This window comes from Carassius gibelio, chromosome B10 (genome assembly GCF_023724105.1).
Source record: "Carassius gibelio isolate Cgi1373 ecotype wild population from Czech Republic chromosome B10, carGib1.2-hapl.c, whole genome shotgun sequence".
Classification (NCBI taxonomy): Eukaryota; Metazoa; Chordata; class Actinopteri; order Cypriniformes; family Cyprinidae; genus Carassius; species Carassius gibelio.
Window position 1 is genome coordinate 12,618,042 of NC_068405.1, and position 14,939 is coordinate 12,632,980.

A 14,939-nucleotide genomic window follows, 5' to 3' on the forward strand; every position below is an offset into this window, starting at 1 on the left:
GACCACATCCACTGTTACATGGAGAGATGGTTACAAATACCATTCCAGACTATAATTATCTATAATATAAGGTTATGGATTCCACAATTTTGTATTTCTTCAATCAAAACAGATTTAATTGAGCATATAGATATTTCCGAGGCTTTGAAATATACCCGATTCTTTCAGAAAATGGAGTCTTTTGTCACCCTACAGTGAGGTTTAAAAATAGCACATAGTGTGTTGGCCTTGTTCCAAAACACACACATACAAGGCAGACACTCTCTCTCCCACTTTTTTTCTCCACTCATTTCCCACCTCCAGGGCTCATATTCGCTGGTATACCTTCACTGACACAGTTTGCTCTCTTCTGATTGGATGAAGTGAGTTGAATGACAACTGAGCAGAGTGCAGAAGCAGGAAGCAGTGGCTCCGCCCCCAGGCTGTGCACGTGGATGAGTCTGCTGTGAACATCTGAAAATCAGAGAGAAGAGAGGAGAGGGGAAAGGGGGAGGAGAGAATTAGGGAACAGAGGCGACAGGATTGACTTGGGAAGGAGAGGAAGGGAGAGGAAAGGTTTGTAATTCCTTCGAAGGAAAAAGGAGGAGGAAAACGGGAGAAAGAGGGGAGAGAAAGAGGAGGTGAAAGAAGAGGAGAAGAGGTAAGCCGAAGATTTGAAAGGAAAGACTGTCTCTTTTTAAAAAAAAAAACATCTCATAATAGTTAGATGTACATGCATGGGGTTTTTAAGTGCAAATTAGCATGGGCATGTGTTTCAATATAGGTGAATATTTTGTATGCGTGCATTACGTGCACACTGATCAGCTCTAAAGCAGTCATTCATTATTCTGTCAGCAGTGTGTGTGCGTGTGTGAGTAGTAGGATTACAGTTGCATTGCCTCACATCATTGCCGGCAACTGTAGTTACTGGTATCGCTTACACTGGCTCTCTGGTTCCATGTGATTAAATAAATGCCATCATGAGATTACAATCCCTATGGCATGCTAGTTTTTATATTGTAAGAAGACTGTCATGCACTGGTTTTTAGAAAACTACATCATTTGTTATGCATGCCAACTCATAGAGGAAGTATAGCTCTGTTATTACTGTGTTTACTTCAACAGTCCACTGTATACTGCAAATGTTTCCAGGGGAAAAAAACATTGGAAGGCTATTGTTTGCACAGGCCTGCATGAGCCTTAATGGCACACATGCCGTGGTTATCTCCACATACTGACCTACATTTACCGGAGCTTTACCGCAAGCAGACAACCGTGAGCTGCTAAAAGATCCTTCTAAAAATAGAAGCTTAACTTGAGTCATTTGGTAAATCTGTAATGAATGAAACCGTGATGTCAGTTAAATGAGATCAGTTGTGCCTTGTAACCTTGTAGACTGAAATGAACCTTCCTGAGTCGAAACCCAGAACAGAGTTCAAACACAGAAACAGGAAGTCTGTAATTGCAGAATTAATCGTTTGTGAGGACAGCTTGGAGACTTGAGTCAGCTGTGTTTTTGGAGACCAATTTTGTATTTGCTGAAGCTCGAGCAGATTTGTTTTCCCTCGCATAGTTACGAAGTGTCTGCTGAAACCTTTAAAAGAAGAAAGTTACTACAATTCTTGAACAGCGAAGTCTAGTGTTAAACCTAAGCAACAACACTGTGAATATGTAATTATAGCACTCTTAAAACACAAACACAAGCCATCATTTTAAACACGCGTGCATACTGTGCACCTTTTACAGCTCAGCGGTAAATTGAAACATTATGTTTGGTTCTGGTTTGGACCACGGTGGTCCAGCTGTGTGAGTCGCAGTGGTGGTGGTTATTATGGTTTGGGAGTGAAGGAAACTTGGTTTTGGAAACATCCTAAAGTTTTGCCAATCCAAGCACTTCACAACCTCATATGGGAAGCTGTGGTTCTGCAGAAACTGTCATTACTGGACCACCATTGTTTTGGAGCTCATCAGCTACTTGTTTACAGTTCTTCCTTGTGTCGTATCTGCTACACTTATCATATCTGCTTGGATTGGTTTACTGTAACTCTACAGTATGATCTCAGCAGCCTGAAAACAAACTTTTGATGTTGAACTTCTTTCAGCTGATCTTCACCTGCTAACATCAGATCTCTAAATTCTGTCTAAAAGTAATGCCTGATATTTCTGATATCAAACCTCTGAATTCCTCAGTCTGATATCTAGTGTCTGGTCTCAATCATCTGGCTTAAACACTCTAATCTCATTAGTCTGACCCAAAACTTATGAATTCTTCTGCAGTAGTCTAATTTCAGAACTCTTGATCCCAGGCCTCTGATTTTAACAGTCTGATATCAAACATGCAATCTCAAACTTCTGCCTTAAACACTAATCTCAAACTTCTGATCTTGTTTTACTGCTATCGTTTTTGTCGTTAATTGTTGGTAAAATCCAAGTCCAGTTATAACGAATTATTCTAACTGACAATTTAAAAGAAAAAAAGGTAAATTATAATAACTTAGCTAGAAACATCTTACGTTTACTTACATCTTACATCAGCAGAAACCAATGCTTGGCCTACCCACTGCAAGTGTACAGTTCCTTAAAGGGGACATAACACACACGGTTTCACTCAATCTCATGTTAATCTTTAGTACGTACAGAGTACTACTCCATCCTTCATATCTCAAAAAAGGCTTTAGTTTATTATTTTTATAAAAGAAAGCTATACGATTCTCTCCAAGAACCGCCAAGCTCCTGGATGTGCGTTGTGGGCGGAGCTAAAGCGTGATGAGCCCCTTAAATCCGATTGCCAACAAAACACAGATATTTGATGCAGTTTCACTTACCGTCTGCAATTCCGAATCATGACCAGGATATTTTATCGCTGAGACCGCTCCATCTTTCAGTATCAAACGATTCGCAAATAAAGTGTCGAACTGGGTCTTGTTTATAAAACATTCATCAACCGCTCTGTTGCTGCCCTGAAAAACAAACTGCATCCACTGTTCACATAACGCTGTGTTCCTTTGGTAAGCTGAACAAAGTTATCTTTCCCTTTACAAGTGTAAAGGGGTGAATGAGACGTGAGACGTGCAGATCCATTTGCAAGGCTTTATTTAGAACGAGATGTGGTCATAAAACAGGCATAGGTCAGACAGTGGCAAGCTGGGACATTACGGGCAAGACAAAAGAGTATCCAAACGAAGACGTAAGTCAGTCGACGGTGAACGTAATCCTGAGGCCGAGGCAAAAAGGGAATCCACAAGGTGATTGGCTGCAACCATATGTGATCAGAGTGAAATGGATTGTGGGAACTGAGGTCCAGGGTAAGTGTGACCGTCTGTTTGATAATGATCTCTTGTGATGAACAAACGGAAGTTCATAGACCGGATTCATGAAAACAAGTTACAACCAAAAACACACTTCTTTGGAGACATTCTTCCAAAGCGATTCCTGTACAGCATTGTTGCTGAATGCGAACCGGAGAAAGGGGGGATGTGTTCTTCCAGGAGAAATGCCCAAGGAGTTCCACCCATAATTGCGTCTTGAACATAGACTGTCTAAATACATGGACGTAGTGTCCGTGACGTCACCTGTAGTTTTCTAAAGTGCGTTTTTGAAGCTCAAATTGTCATAGAAAATGGGCAAAAAGGCTGGAGGTGGTTGCTGAAGCCATGCTCATCTAGCTCAAACGCAGTGTGTCAGCAGCAGCAATCCACCTCTCACTCAAGTGGCCACCCCCTTAATTATGCAGAACTTTAAGGCTTAATATAACTTAAACAGATGAGTTATAAAAAAAAATTCACCCCCCTCACAGTTGTCATAAAGGACAAAATAAGCTATATAGATCAAAATTATTTTACAATTATTTTACAACGATGTAAACGTTTTATTTTTTCTGCTGTAAAGTTGGGCATTTTAACATTGAAAAGTGTATGGGATTGACTCCCTTTTGCAGCCAGCCTCTTGTGGCCTGTCTATGAATTACAGTTTAAGTCACTTCCGTGTTGGCTTCACAAGAGAGAGCGGAAGGTTGCTTGGACATAAAGAGCAACGATTGAATAAAACTTTCAGAAACTTGTTAGAAACCTGGAAGTGTGTATTTTGCACAAAAATACTATTTTTTTATGTCCAAATCGTTTATATATATATACACACACACATACATACAGTACAGACCAAAAGTTTGGACTCACCTTCTCATTCAAAGAGTTTTCTTTATTTTCATGACTATGAAAATTATAGAGTCACACTGCAGGCATCAAGGGCTATTTGACCAAGAAGGAGAGTGATGGGGTGCTGCGCCAGATGACCTGGCCTCCACAGCCACCGGACCTGAACCCAATCGAGATGGTTTAGGGGTGAGCTGGACCACAGACTGAAGGCAAAAGGGCCAACAAGTGCTAAGCATCTCTCGGGAACTCCTTCAAGACTGTTGGAAGACCATTTCAGATGACTACCTCTTGAAGCTCATCAAGAGAATGCCAAGAGTGTGCAAAGCAGTAATCAAAGCAAAATATGCTTTTTTTGAAGAACTTAGAATATGACATATTTTCAGTTGTTTTTGTTATGTAAATAATTCCATATACAATTCCACGTGTTAAATTCATAGTTTTGATGCCTTCAGTGTGATTCTACAATTTTCATAGTCATGAAAATAAAGAAAACTCTTTGAATGAGAAGGTGAGTCCAAACTTTTGGTCCGTACTGTACACTTTGGTCATGTTTAACATGAGAATCCAACTCTTTTTAAACAGTGTAAATAACTCAACACACATGAAATAGCACTAACCCCCCACCCCCAAAATGTTCTTATACCTGTACAAAAAGTGTTACCCTCGAATTCTGTGCCATTAAACTAGATTTGATTTAGCTAGCTTGACACTGTAGCAGTCTTAAACTATCTTGCTCCGTAATATTCTCTTAAAACGGCTTAGCCCTAACAGCTTTACTTGTTTTATAGCAATAATGAGAATCCCTCAAGGAATCCTAAATTGTTGTGAGGTATTCTGAATTGTGTTTCAGAGTTCATATACTTGTGTTAAAGAGGTTCTAGGACATTAAATTGCCAATATTTCCATGCATTACAATAAGAACATATTTCTTTACATTTCTAAATATTAGTAAGTCGCTTTTGTTACCAGTTAGTAAATTGTAATTTCTTCCATGTGGAAATAATTCTTATCAGCTCTGGAAGGTTTGCATGTGGTACATGCAGAAGAAGGAAGGTTGTCTAAAGAACATGCAAACACTCATATCTGAAGTCACTGAACAAATAAGAAAATAAATCAGACAGTGTGAACCAGACAGATAAATCTTTACAAGCAGCCATGCAAATTTCTCATTTGCTCATAATCTCCCTCAGGAGGTCTCATAGTCCATGTTTGCATGTGTTTCTCTTCTCAGGTAAGAATGCTGTTTTGAGCTCAGAAAGTCTTCTGTAGCATTGAGCTGATGTGCAGTGAGCAGAGTTTATGATTGGTTGCCTAGGAAACACATACTGTACTCTTTAGGTGTGGAGAGAGAGAGAGAAAGAGAGAGAGAATAAGGGTAGAGTGAAGGAGAGGGAAGGTGGGGGAGGGTCTGTACAGGGAAAAGCAAAAAAAAGGAAAATAAATGAAAGCAGACTGGATGGTAGAAGGGGGTTGGGCTATCTTCTCTCAACACCACTCTCTCTGCCTCTTTCACTGTCTCTCTCTCTCTCTCTCTTTCTGCTTACTCGTACCATTCCTTCCCTTTCTTTGTCTGCTGAAGAAGAAGGCAGGAGAGGAGGGTGCAAATGTGAGAGAAAGCGAGAGAATGTGTTGAGAGAGAGAGGGGGGTAAGAAAGGACAAGACCGAATGGACTAGGCACACTCGCCTTTTTAACAATAGAAGCTCACTGCACTTCCTGTCTGTCAGTGGCGTTCCGTGAGTAAGTCCTCTCAGTCTTTGTGTGTGTGTGTGTGTGTGTGTGTGCGCATGAGTGCACGTTTTGTCAGAGCTGTCATCCGGTACTTTTAAAGGTAAAGGTGAAACATTTAAATGTATATTGCGCTCGAGCAGTGGGCAAACAGGAAGCAGTGCCCTTCTCTTCCTTTCTGACCTGCAAGGTAAGAACGCTTGTGCACCTCAGGAGAGGAACACTCATCTTTCCTTTCCATGCCACTTAAATTTCAGCCCCTCCGGCTCACTTTTTCTGTCTTTGTGCTCCATGTGGTTTATTTTCCTTTTCTTTGTGCAGTAATGTGACTGACTGTGAATGTTTTGCAATAAATCCCCTGCAAGTCTCTACAACTCAAAGTAAATTGTGAAGTTAGCTGCTGAGGAGATCCTTTTGTACATAACACAGTGTTTGTGTGTGTGTGTGTGTGTGTGTGTGTGTGTGTGTGTGTAATACAATAGCAAGCCGGTCTCTACTGAATACTTTCTGTACAGGAAGCATGGTTATTATTGCTGGCGATCTTGATCTCTGCCATTATGGCTCAACACAGATCTAATAAAAGACACCGCCTCGGTGTGTATGTCTGCAGTGAACTTTCTCAGACAACCTCCCCACGAGCAGTATCACCGTCTGCATGAGAGAGATTTCCTCAGTTTGTTATCTGCCAAAGAACACCCAAATGCACGCATTACGTTACTCTCCCATGGGGCCCATGGTCACCTGTCGTCCCTGTTGGCCCAATTCATTAGCAGCACCTGAAAATGAAGATAGAATGATAAGAGAGAAGAGAAACGGAGACAGAAACATTGGCATATCTCCAAGAGTTGTAAAAGAACTGAAAATAGTTGAATGAGTGATGTAAATATCTTCTTAACTTTAAGTGTGTTATACAGAGAGTTTTGCATTTAAAGAAGCATTGAGCCAGAATTGTTTTCAGTGGCACCAAAATCCATTGATTCATTAAGGGTAAATGATATTTGAGATCTACAACAGTGAATAACGGCTTCACCAAATCAAAGAAGACTATTATGTGGCTTAAGGTGATTTATAATATAGTGCAAAAGTCGTAAGGAGCACTTTATTGTCTCGCTCGAATGTCATTTGCACTTGTGGCAAATTCATAATTTTAATTTTTGGGTCCACAGAAGTAGAGTGTGTCTGTTTCAAAAGAAGGGTTATATGAGAGATTGTATGTCTTTATATTCTCACTGGCTTCCCTTACATCAAAGGTATTTTCTATCAAATTAGCTGCCCTATGTTTAATGACCTATCCACCACCAAATGTATCCGGCCTGTTACACCACACACTCTTGATCTGATATAAACCTCATGTGCGAGAGCAAGTCTCATTCTCTCTTTATTTAGAGTAATATGAGATATGTATACATGTCAATCCGCCTCTCAGATTGGATATCAACTCATAAACCCACCGACTGTGACCCCAACAGCTGCAAAAGCACGTCACGTTTTTAACGACTTGTGAGCATCAGTGGCACCACTACCTAAGTGCGAAAGAACAAAACAGAGAGACAGAAATCCTGTGAGAAAAACTCTCTCAGAAAGTGTGGCTGATCGTTTGACAGCGTAGTAGAGAATCACGTTCATGCGGTTACACCGAGGGTCCCACATCAGCAAATATAGTCTGTTTAAAACACAGTTTTCTCCACAACAAAGTCTTGCATGACGTGAATTACGCAAATAAACGACGTCTTGATTGAGATTACAAAGCTAGATGTCTTTCTGCGTCTGAAACTGAAACTGATCAACTAAACCTCAAATTCTCATATGTGATATGTGTCGTTTTAGATTGTCGTCTGTATTTGTGTCTAACAACATCTGCATTTTGCTTTCGATTTAGAGAAACCCAACATATCTAATTTAGATGTTTAAACAGGAAACCCCTCGCAGTTCGGCCTAGCCACTGTTGTTTACGTCTGCAGTGTGCGTGGGTTTTTTTCAGTGATTATTGAGTCTGAATTTCTCTCATATATCAGTCAGTAAACCAATCTCGCTGCTCCTGACAGCAGTGGCGCTCCTATCTTTCTCTTCCCACTCTTCCTCTCTCTTTCCAGCTGTTTGATTCTTGCTGTAGTTCCCCTCTGCTCTCATGAGATATCGGTTTCAGATGGACAGTTATTGTAGACTCTTTGTTTTCGACTGGATTCCTGACTTTACGATCTAGTTTTGCGAAGAGTTCAAGTCAGCGCAATCAATGTGGATTCTAGACTGCATGGCTTTCTATGGAGTATCAAGCTGTTTGGGGGTTTTTAAAGGGTCATATCATTACGATTTATGGAACTGGAACAGATCCAAAAACTAATCATCCAAAATGACTCGTTATAAAATTTCAGATGTCAAAACCCGAGTTCAATCAGTAGTTTAATGAGGAAGTATACTATTATTCCAAAAATTTTTAATGGAAAACAGTAAAATGTAGGAGATTTTTTTTTTTTGCTTATCCTTCTGGATCCCAAAATTAGGAAAAAAGGGAATAAGTTTATTTTTAGCAAGATCCCTAAACATTTCAGTCTGATTTTAACAGTTCATGCTGCTAATTCAGTATCTGTGCATGCTTATTTTGTGCCACAATGTAATGTAGGCTCTTAATTAAGAAACAAGAACATGCTTTGCAGCTTACCTGCTGTTACTCATTTCTTATGCAAAAAGTCAGTTTACATAAAGCCCTAAATGCACAACAGCAAAAATGGCCTGTTTAATTCAGTCAGAGAGCACAATATTGACTAAATGCATACATGTACTAAAATGATGTGTATTTTTGGTGCAAAGAAATCTTAAGTACGCCTCAGAGGGGGAATAAATATGATATGACCCCTGTAGAACTATGATACAAAAGCAGAATTACTGTGGTTACTGATATGGACTCGATTAAATTAAGAAAAGCAAGATATGGGATAAAAAGAAATTTAAGACGTGCATTGCTGGGCAGCCTTAGGCCCATTATTTTCTAATGCAATTCCTTCTTAATCTAAGTGCATGTGTGTGAAACTGGAGAGACTCATAAAAGCTTATATGAAGAGGAAGATGCGTGAGTGAAAGCTCTTCGGATGATTCTCCAACTGTCTCTCTGCATCGCACCTCATTTGAATGTAATGCAAAGAAGCTGTACTCATCCACGAGATGTGAGACTCTTCACTCATGCATCCCAATGAGGCCTGATAACAACCACAATCACAATTGAACCACTTGAAAAAATTCATGTAGGGAAGACATTTCAGGCTCGTTTGTAAAAGTGAGATATTTTTCAGCACTGTGTGTAGGTGTGTATGAGGTCACGACCACAACTGCACAGCAGTGTCACATTTTTACAGGAAGTTAGAACCACTTCCTTTCCAACGGAACAGTTTGCAGGGTTTCTATGGCTACCTACATTAGCAGCATGTCATTAAAACGTTGGCATACACACACAACCCACTTATTCACGTCAGTCTTGCATCACTGTGTTTTGTATCCTCGCTGGTGAAGGCACCCTGTGAGAGTCTGGTTTGGACTGAACAGGTGTGATGTACCTGGATAGGTTTGTGTAACCTGATCAAGGCTGACGCGGAGCCCGGTGCGGGGTAGGGAGCAGGCCCCAGGGAGTTAAGAAAGGGCGGAAGCAAAACGATGCTCTTGTATAAGAAAAATATCCATACAGTATGTAAAACTTTTTAAACCTTTTTAACTTCTGCTAACTAATGTACTTAGGTTCAGTAAAGAGGACTTTCTTAACTCCCCAGAGTCATGTGGAGCACTTTTTATTTTGGATGGATGAACTTTTTGGGGCTCTAAAATCTCGACCCCCTTTCACTCCCTTTAAAAAGCTTGGAAGAGCCAGACATTTTTTTATATAACTCTGATTGCATTTCATACACTTTAAAGTCATGATGAACGGAATTATTGCGACATACATTTAAGTGAAACAAATTATGGGGGGAAAAAATTAAGGTGGAGGCTTGGTTTAGTTCATTGATTGTTGATTGGATGAAGCTAGATCTGAATGGAATATCTTTTTTAAGAAAGAGGTGGGCTTCATGTGGACTAAATGATTGGAAAAGTCCAGCATACATCATGTACATCAGAGAGAAAATTCAACTTTAATCCGCTTCAAGCAAAAACTCCTAATTAAGCACATATATGAATTATTCAGTCACATGACTTTCATATGACACAGTCACATGACATCTAGGAATGCATTCAGTAAATGTGTTTCCATTGTAGTTTGAGCGAATACAGTATTTTCTTACCGAGAAGGTGAGCGTACTTGTTTTTTGCACTTTTTTTTTTTTAAGTCTAGCATTTTTTATGCAATATTGGAAAATGTGTATAAAAATGTATGGATTAAAACATGGCTATTGTTCAGATCTCTTTCGAAGTTCTAGAGAAGGTGCATGTGACATTTCTAGGCAAAAGTCTCCATGTGTTCTCCATTTAATCTCAACATAATAGATGGGCTATGGCAATGTGTGTTTGTGTGTGTGTGTGTGTGTGAGAGAGAGAGAGAGAGAGAGTGGAAAGAAACAATACACTTTGACACATACAAGTGTGTCAAAGTTCAAGTGAGTGTGTTTGAGTATGTGTAAAAAACGCTATTATGAGATAAAGATAAGCGGTGAAACAGTCTTTAACAAACACAAAGAGCCTGCAGTTGCTCTGTCCTGATCTGAACCAGAATGCACAACTGGAGTTTTACAGTATGAGAACTGAGCTATTCGTGGACCAGAAAGAGCACAAATGCCCTCCTTTAACCTCACACACACTCGCACACTTGTTGTGCTTCTTCCTATGATAAAGGACAGTTGGTGTGGGTGGGGTGGAGAGTGGGGGGCAGAGATAAGAAGAACAGGAGCCTGTGGATCGCTGCAGATGCTTCAGGTTGAACTTGTTCCAGCGTTGCACATTTGATCCGTTTCCTCAGTCAAATCTAGAGGAAGCGTCAGTCAGGTGCTAGAAAATCTTCAAAGGTGTGTGGGCGACGTGAAGATCACAGTGAGATTTATTTATTTGACAGTTATGGACGTTGTATTGTGTTGTGCATCAAATTATGCATTGTAGCCATAAATACGCTATAGAGTTAGCATACGTGCGGCTACCATGGAGCCATGTTGTCTTTTCTCTCAGGAAACTGATTTTGACCATCATTTACAAGAACACATCCTGAAGATTTCCTTTCTGCTGTCCCCTCCCTCACTTAATTTCCGTCGGTCTTTATGTGTCTAACTTCCTGTGCAATTACTATTGCTATTGCTTAGACTAAAATGTTGTCAGATCCCTAACCCTGAGTATTGTAATTAAACCAGTAACTTGTCCTGCATTGTTTGATAAGGACTTGATTGATACCTGTTGGACAATTACAGTGGATGGAAAGTCCCTTAGATTTACAGTGAAGGACAATCCACACTACTAATGTGCTTCTAAAAATATCACAAACAAGGCATTATTCTTATCATCTGAAATTATGAAAGAATGCTTTATTCATCCTTGTCATTTGTTTTTTCTCTTACTTTTATTCAGAAAAGCTCAAATTGAAAGTGAGGGAAAGTGTAGTGATCTCCGTTGAGATCTGCCGTGGAGGGATTCTCAGACTCATCAGTGCGGTCAGTATTCAGAGGACGCTTTCTTCTCTCAAGAACAAGGTACATCACGAGTGAACAGCTACAGTAATTGCTTTTGTATGTGTGTGTGTTTGTTTCGCCTCAGGCTGAATGTATCACATAGCAGAGCAGTATTCTGGACGTAACTCGTGGGACTCCTTCCCCTCTTCTGGGCCGAATCGAGCACCATGGTCCCCAGGCGGCAACCGGCACTGGGCCCCTCCATCCAGGTCATCCTTTCTCCACACACACTTCCAAGTGTAGCATCCGTTAACTGAACACTGTTTTATTGTGTATATCTTACAGTTGTTAAATCATCAGTTCTTCTGTTTTCAGGTGCAGTGGAGGGAACTATCAATCCCCATCCCAAAACTATACAGCAGGAAGAAGCTACCCAAATAAAGCTTATAACAACAGGTCAGTCTTTTTTTTTTGCTCTACTAGTACTGAAATCCCAATTTGCGTCCCAATTTTTATATACATATAAATATATAATACTTATAACTATTGTATTTTATACATTTATATATTATATAAATAATTGTTTGTGTTTTTTATACCACTTTTAGTTTTTATACCTCTACTAATATTACTATTTATGTTGCTAGTACTGTAGGTTACTAACATGCCGTCCAGGTGTTTTAATGTACGTTTTCAATGTGTTGTGATTTGGTATGCACAATATTGCATGCTATATGTTACAGATAAAATGCTAACTGCTGTGTAAGATTCATGGATGGTATTCCTCTTTATTTACAAGCAGACCTCCAGGTTTCAGCAGGGACAGGCCCCACACACACCCCAGAGACAGAGGCATCGGAAAAGAGCAAAGGGTCCCGAGGGGCTGTGGACCAACACAGAGCCAGCACCATAATCCAGTGCGCCCCACCCTAAACTACAACTCAGGGTGTGGAGGACACCTGTCTAGCAACAACAATCACAGCAGCCAGCCACACAGGGTGAGGGCATCCAAATTTGTAAAGATACAGTGCTATCAAAGATTAGCTAAACACAAAAGATCTATTAATATCCTGAATGACTGTTTCAGTATGGGGGTCCACATCAGCAGCAGCGTTCCACTGGGCGTCCCCCACAGACGCAGGGAGACAAATGGACTCAGTCCAGGACATTCCAAGGGCCCTCTCTCAAACGTCCTGCACCACCTCACAATACATCACCACCACACCGGGATCCATCCCCTTCACGAGACGATTGTCCCGGCAAGAGAAGCAGGAGCGTCAGTTCACATCAGGTCAGTCATGTTCCTTTCTTTGTTGAAAATGAATATGCTAATACAACTACTATTTACATGTAAAATATTATATTTTTCTGTTCATTTTTGGTCATAAAGTGATATGTCAGTCAAAAAGATTTGGTTAGAAAGAGGCAGTAGTCTTTAAGCACCATCTGCTGGTCGGAATGAGAACATCCTTTAGTGATCGTCCATGACTCTTGATCAATTCTGCAGAATTTCCATCTGAGAGAGAAATATTTCATCAACCGTCCACCTCCATCACATCCACCTCGGCCATGGAGCCCAGCATACAAAAGCTCAATGCCCTGGAGCCTGTCTGAGAAGAGGTCCTCCCCCTCTCGATTTCAGGTAGACCAGTGGTCTCAGCTGTATTTTTTGAGCAAACGATTTTCTATATATGCCTGGAAGGAAGGTATACAACTCTATACACTTTTTAACTTCAATACACAAGGAAAAAGTATTGAACACGTGATGAAAGGGAGGTGCAAAGAGGCATGGAAAGCCAAGACACCTGCTAAAATCTATGAGTAATTAAAAAGCAATCCTGCCCCTTTAGTCAGTGGAAATTAATATTAGCTTGTTCAGTCCAAACACCTACAGTACCAGGATGATGAAGATGAAACAAGGATGGACATTTCAGCAAGACCGTAACTATGTTTACATGGACATCAGTAATCAAATTATTTACTTTATTTTAAATAAGCCAATATTATGATATTGTGTTTACATGAGTTGCTTTAAGAATATTCCTTTCATATTCCCATTTTACATGTTATATTGTTCGATTAATGGCACAACGTCCCACATGACGCCATCCAATGTCCTCTCCAGAATTTCACATGAAACATATAGTTTGTCTAAGTGATGATGCCAAATACAGTTTTGGGTGTTTAATTTTTAATTTTATGAAAGCTTCAAGTGCAGTTAATTATTTGTATGTGCATACAGACGATGGCAGTGTTGAAGCTCTTTTATTTGCTGTCAAACAGTTGACCAATGTTTAAAAAATGCCGCAAAAAGTCCTACACTATGGTAATAATGTGATTAAGGCTAAACTGCACTTCAATAATGTGACCAAAATAGGAATAATCTTAATTTGATTTCTGTTTACTTCAATTATGGCTTTAGCCAATTCAAGGTAATCAAAAATCTCTTTTTCCATGGTAGATTCTTAATCGGAGTATTGTCTTAATCGTGTTAAAATCTGATTATTGTTGTCCATGTAAACATACTCAGTGATCCCAAACACAGCCAAGGAAACTCTGTTGGTTTCTGAAAAAGAAAATAAAGCTGCTGGAAAGGCCAAGCCAATCACCTGACTAGAATCCAATAGAAAATAAGAACTAAAGATCAGAATTCATTGAAGAGGCTCACAGAACTTTCAAGATTTGAAGACGCTGTGGAAGAATGGGCCAAAATCACACCTGAGCAATGCATGCGACTAGTTTCTCCAAACAGGAGGCATCTTGAAGCTTTCATCACCAACAAAGGCTTTTGTACAAAGTATTAAATAAATTTCAGTAATCTAATACTTTTTCCCTGTGTCATTCCATAATATTACACATCACTTCATTTCTAAACTTATTTGTTTTGTTTTACTTGTATGTAGAGATTACTTTGGTTGTTACCAACGTCTAGTGAAATGTCAATAGTACTTTTAGAAACATATTTACTGGGAAAAATTGTGACGTGTTCAATACTTATTTTACCTGTTGAATGTAATGTACAATTATATACTTTGTTTTGCTCATGATAATCCTTCTTTCACTTATTTAAAAGGAGTCCAATCATTCTGTCATGAGAGATCACAGACCATATTCCATCCCATCACCATCCAACAGTGCCCCAAGCCAGGGCCTCCATAGCAAGAAACCCACCAAACAGGGGCAACCCAGTCATCCGGTCCGAGATCATCCAGGCCCCCATCCCCATGGGGCCAAGGGGGGCTGGGATTGCCCATCACCAGCAAACCTCACCAGTGTGCCTTACAGTCAGCAGCACCAGCTCCCTCCACCACAGAGGCACACCGGCCCCCTCAGCAGCCCAGCCATCTCAGTACCTCAGCCCAGATTCAACACAGCACAGCCTGGCTGGAAAACACAGAGCCGCTCGGGAAAACATGGCAGTAGTGTGAGTAAATGAAGAAAGAGTTTTCATTTCTGGGTCAACTATTCCTTTCAATATAATGCCTGGTGTTCAAAGAAATAGTCTC

At 40.1% G+C, this 14,939-nt stretch overlaps 1 protein-coding gene across 11 annotated transcripts in view; it reads left to right on the forward strand.

Moving 5' to 3' along the window:
- Nucleotides 1–14,939, forward strand: part of kdm6bb (lysine (K)-specific demethylase 6B, b) — a 41,854-nt gene that overhangs the window by 16,650 nt on the left and 10,265 nt on the right. For 2 of the 11 annotated variants that reach the window (XM_052567332.1, XM_052567331.1), the window contains 7 exons: nucleotides 11,393–11,475; nucleotides 11,579–11,702; nucleotides 11,809–11,889; nucleotides 12,233–12,431; nucleotides 12,521–12,724; nucleotides 12,941–13,075; nucleotides 14,507–14,857. In XM_052567332.1, the coding sequence (XP_052423292.1) occupies nucleotides 11,584–11,702; nucleotides 11,809–11,889; nucleotides 12,233–12,431; nucleotides 12,521–12,724; nucleotides 12,941–13,075; nucleotides 14,507–14,857 (1,089 nt within the window). In that variant the 5' untranslated portion in view covers nucleotides 11,393–11,475; nucleotides 11,579–11,583. Of the gene's footprint in view, nucleotides 1–395; nucleotides 641–5,654; nucleotides 5,873–5,899; nucleotides 6,051–11,390; nucleotides 11,476–11,578; nucleotides 11,703–11,808; nucleotides 11,890–12,232; nucleotides 12,432–12,520; nucleotides 12,725–12,940; nucleotides 13,076–14,506; nucleotides 14,858–14,939 lie in introns of those variants that run through there. The other 9 variants (XM_052567329.1, XM_052567333.1, XM_052567330.1 and 6 more) reach the window with 9 other exon arrangements.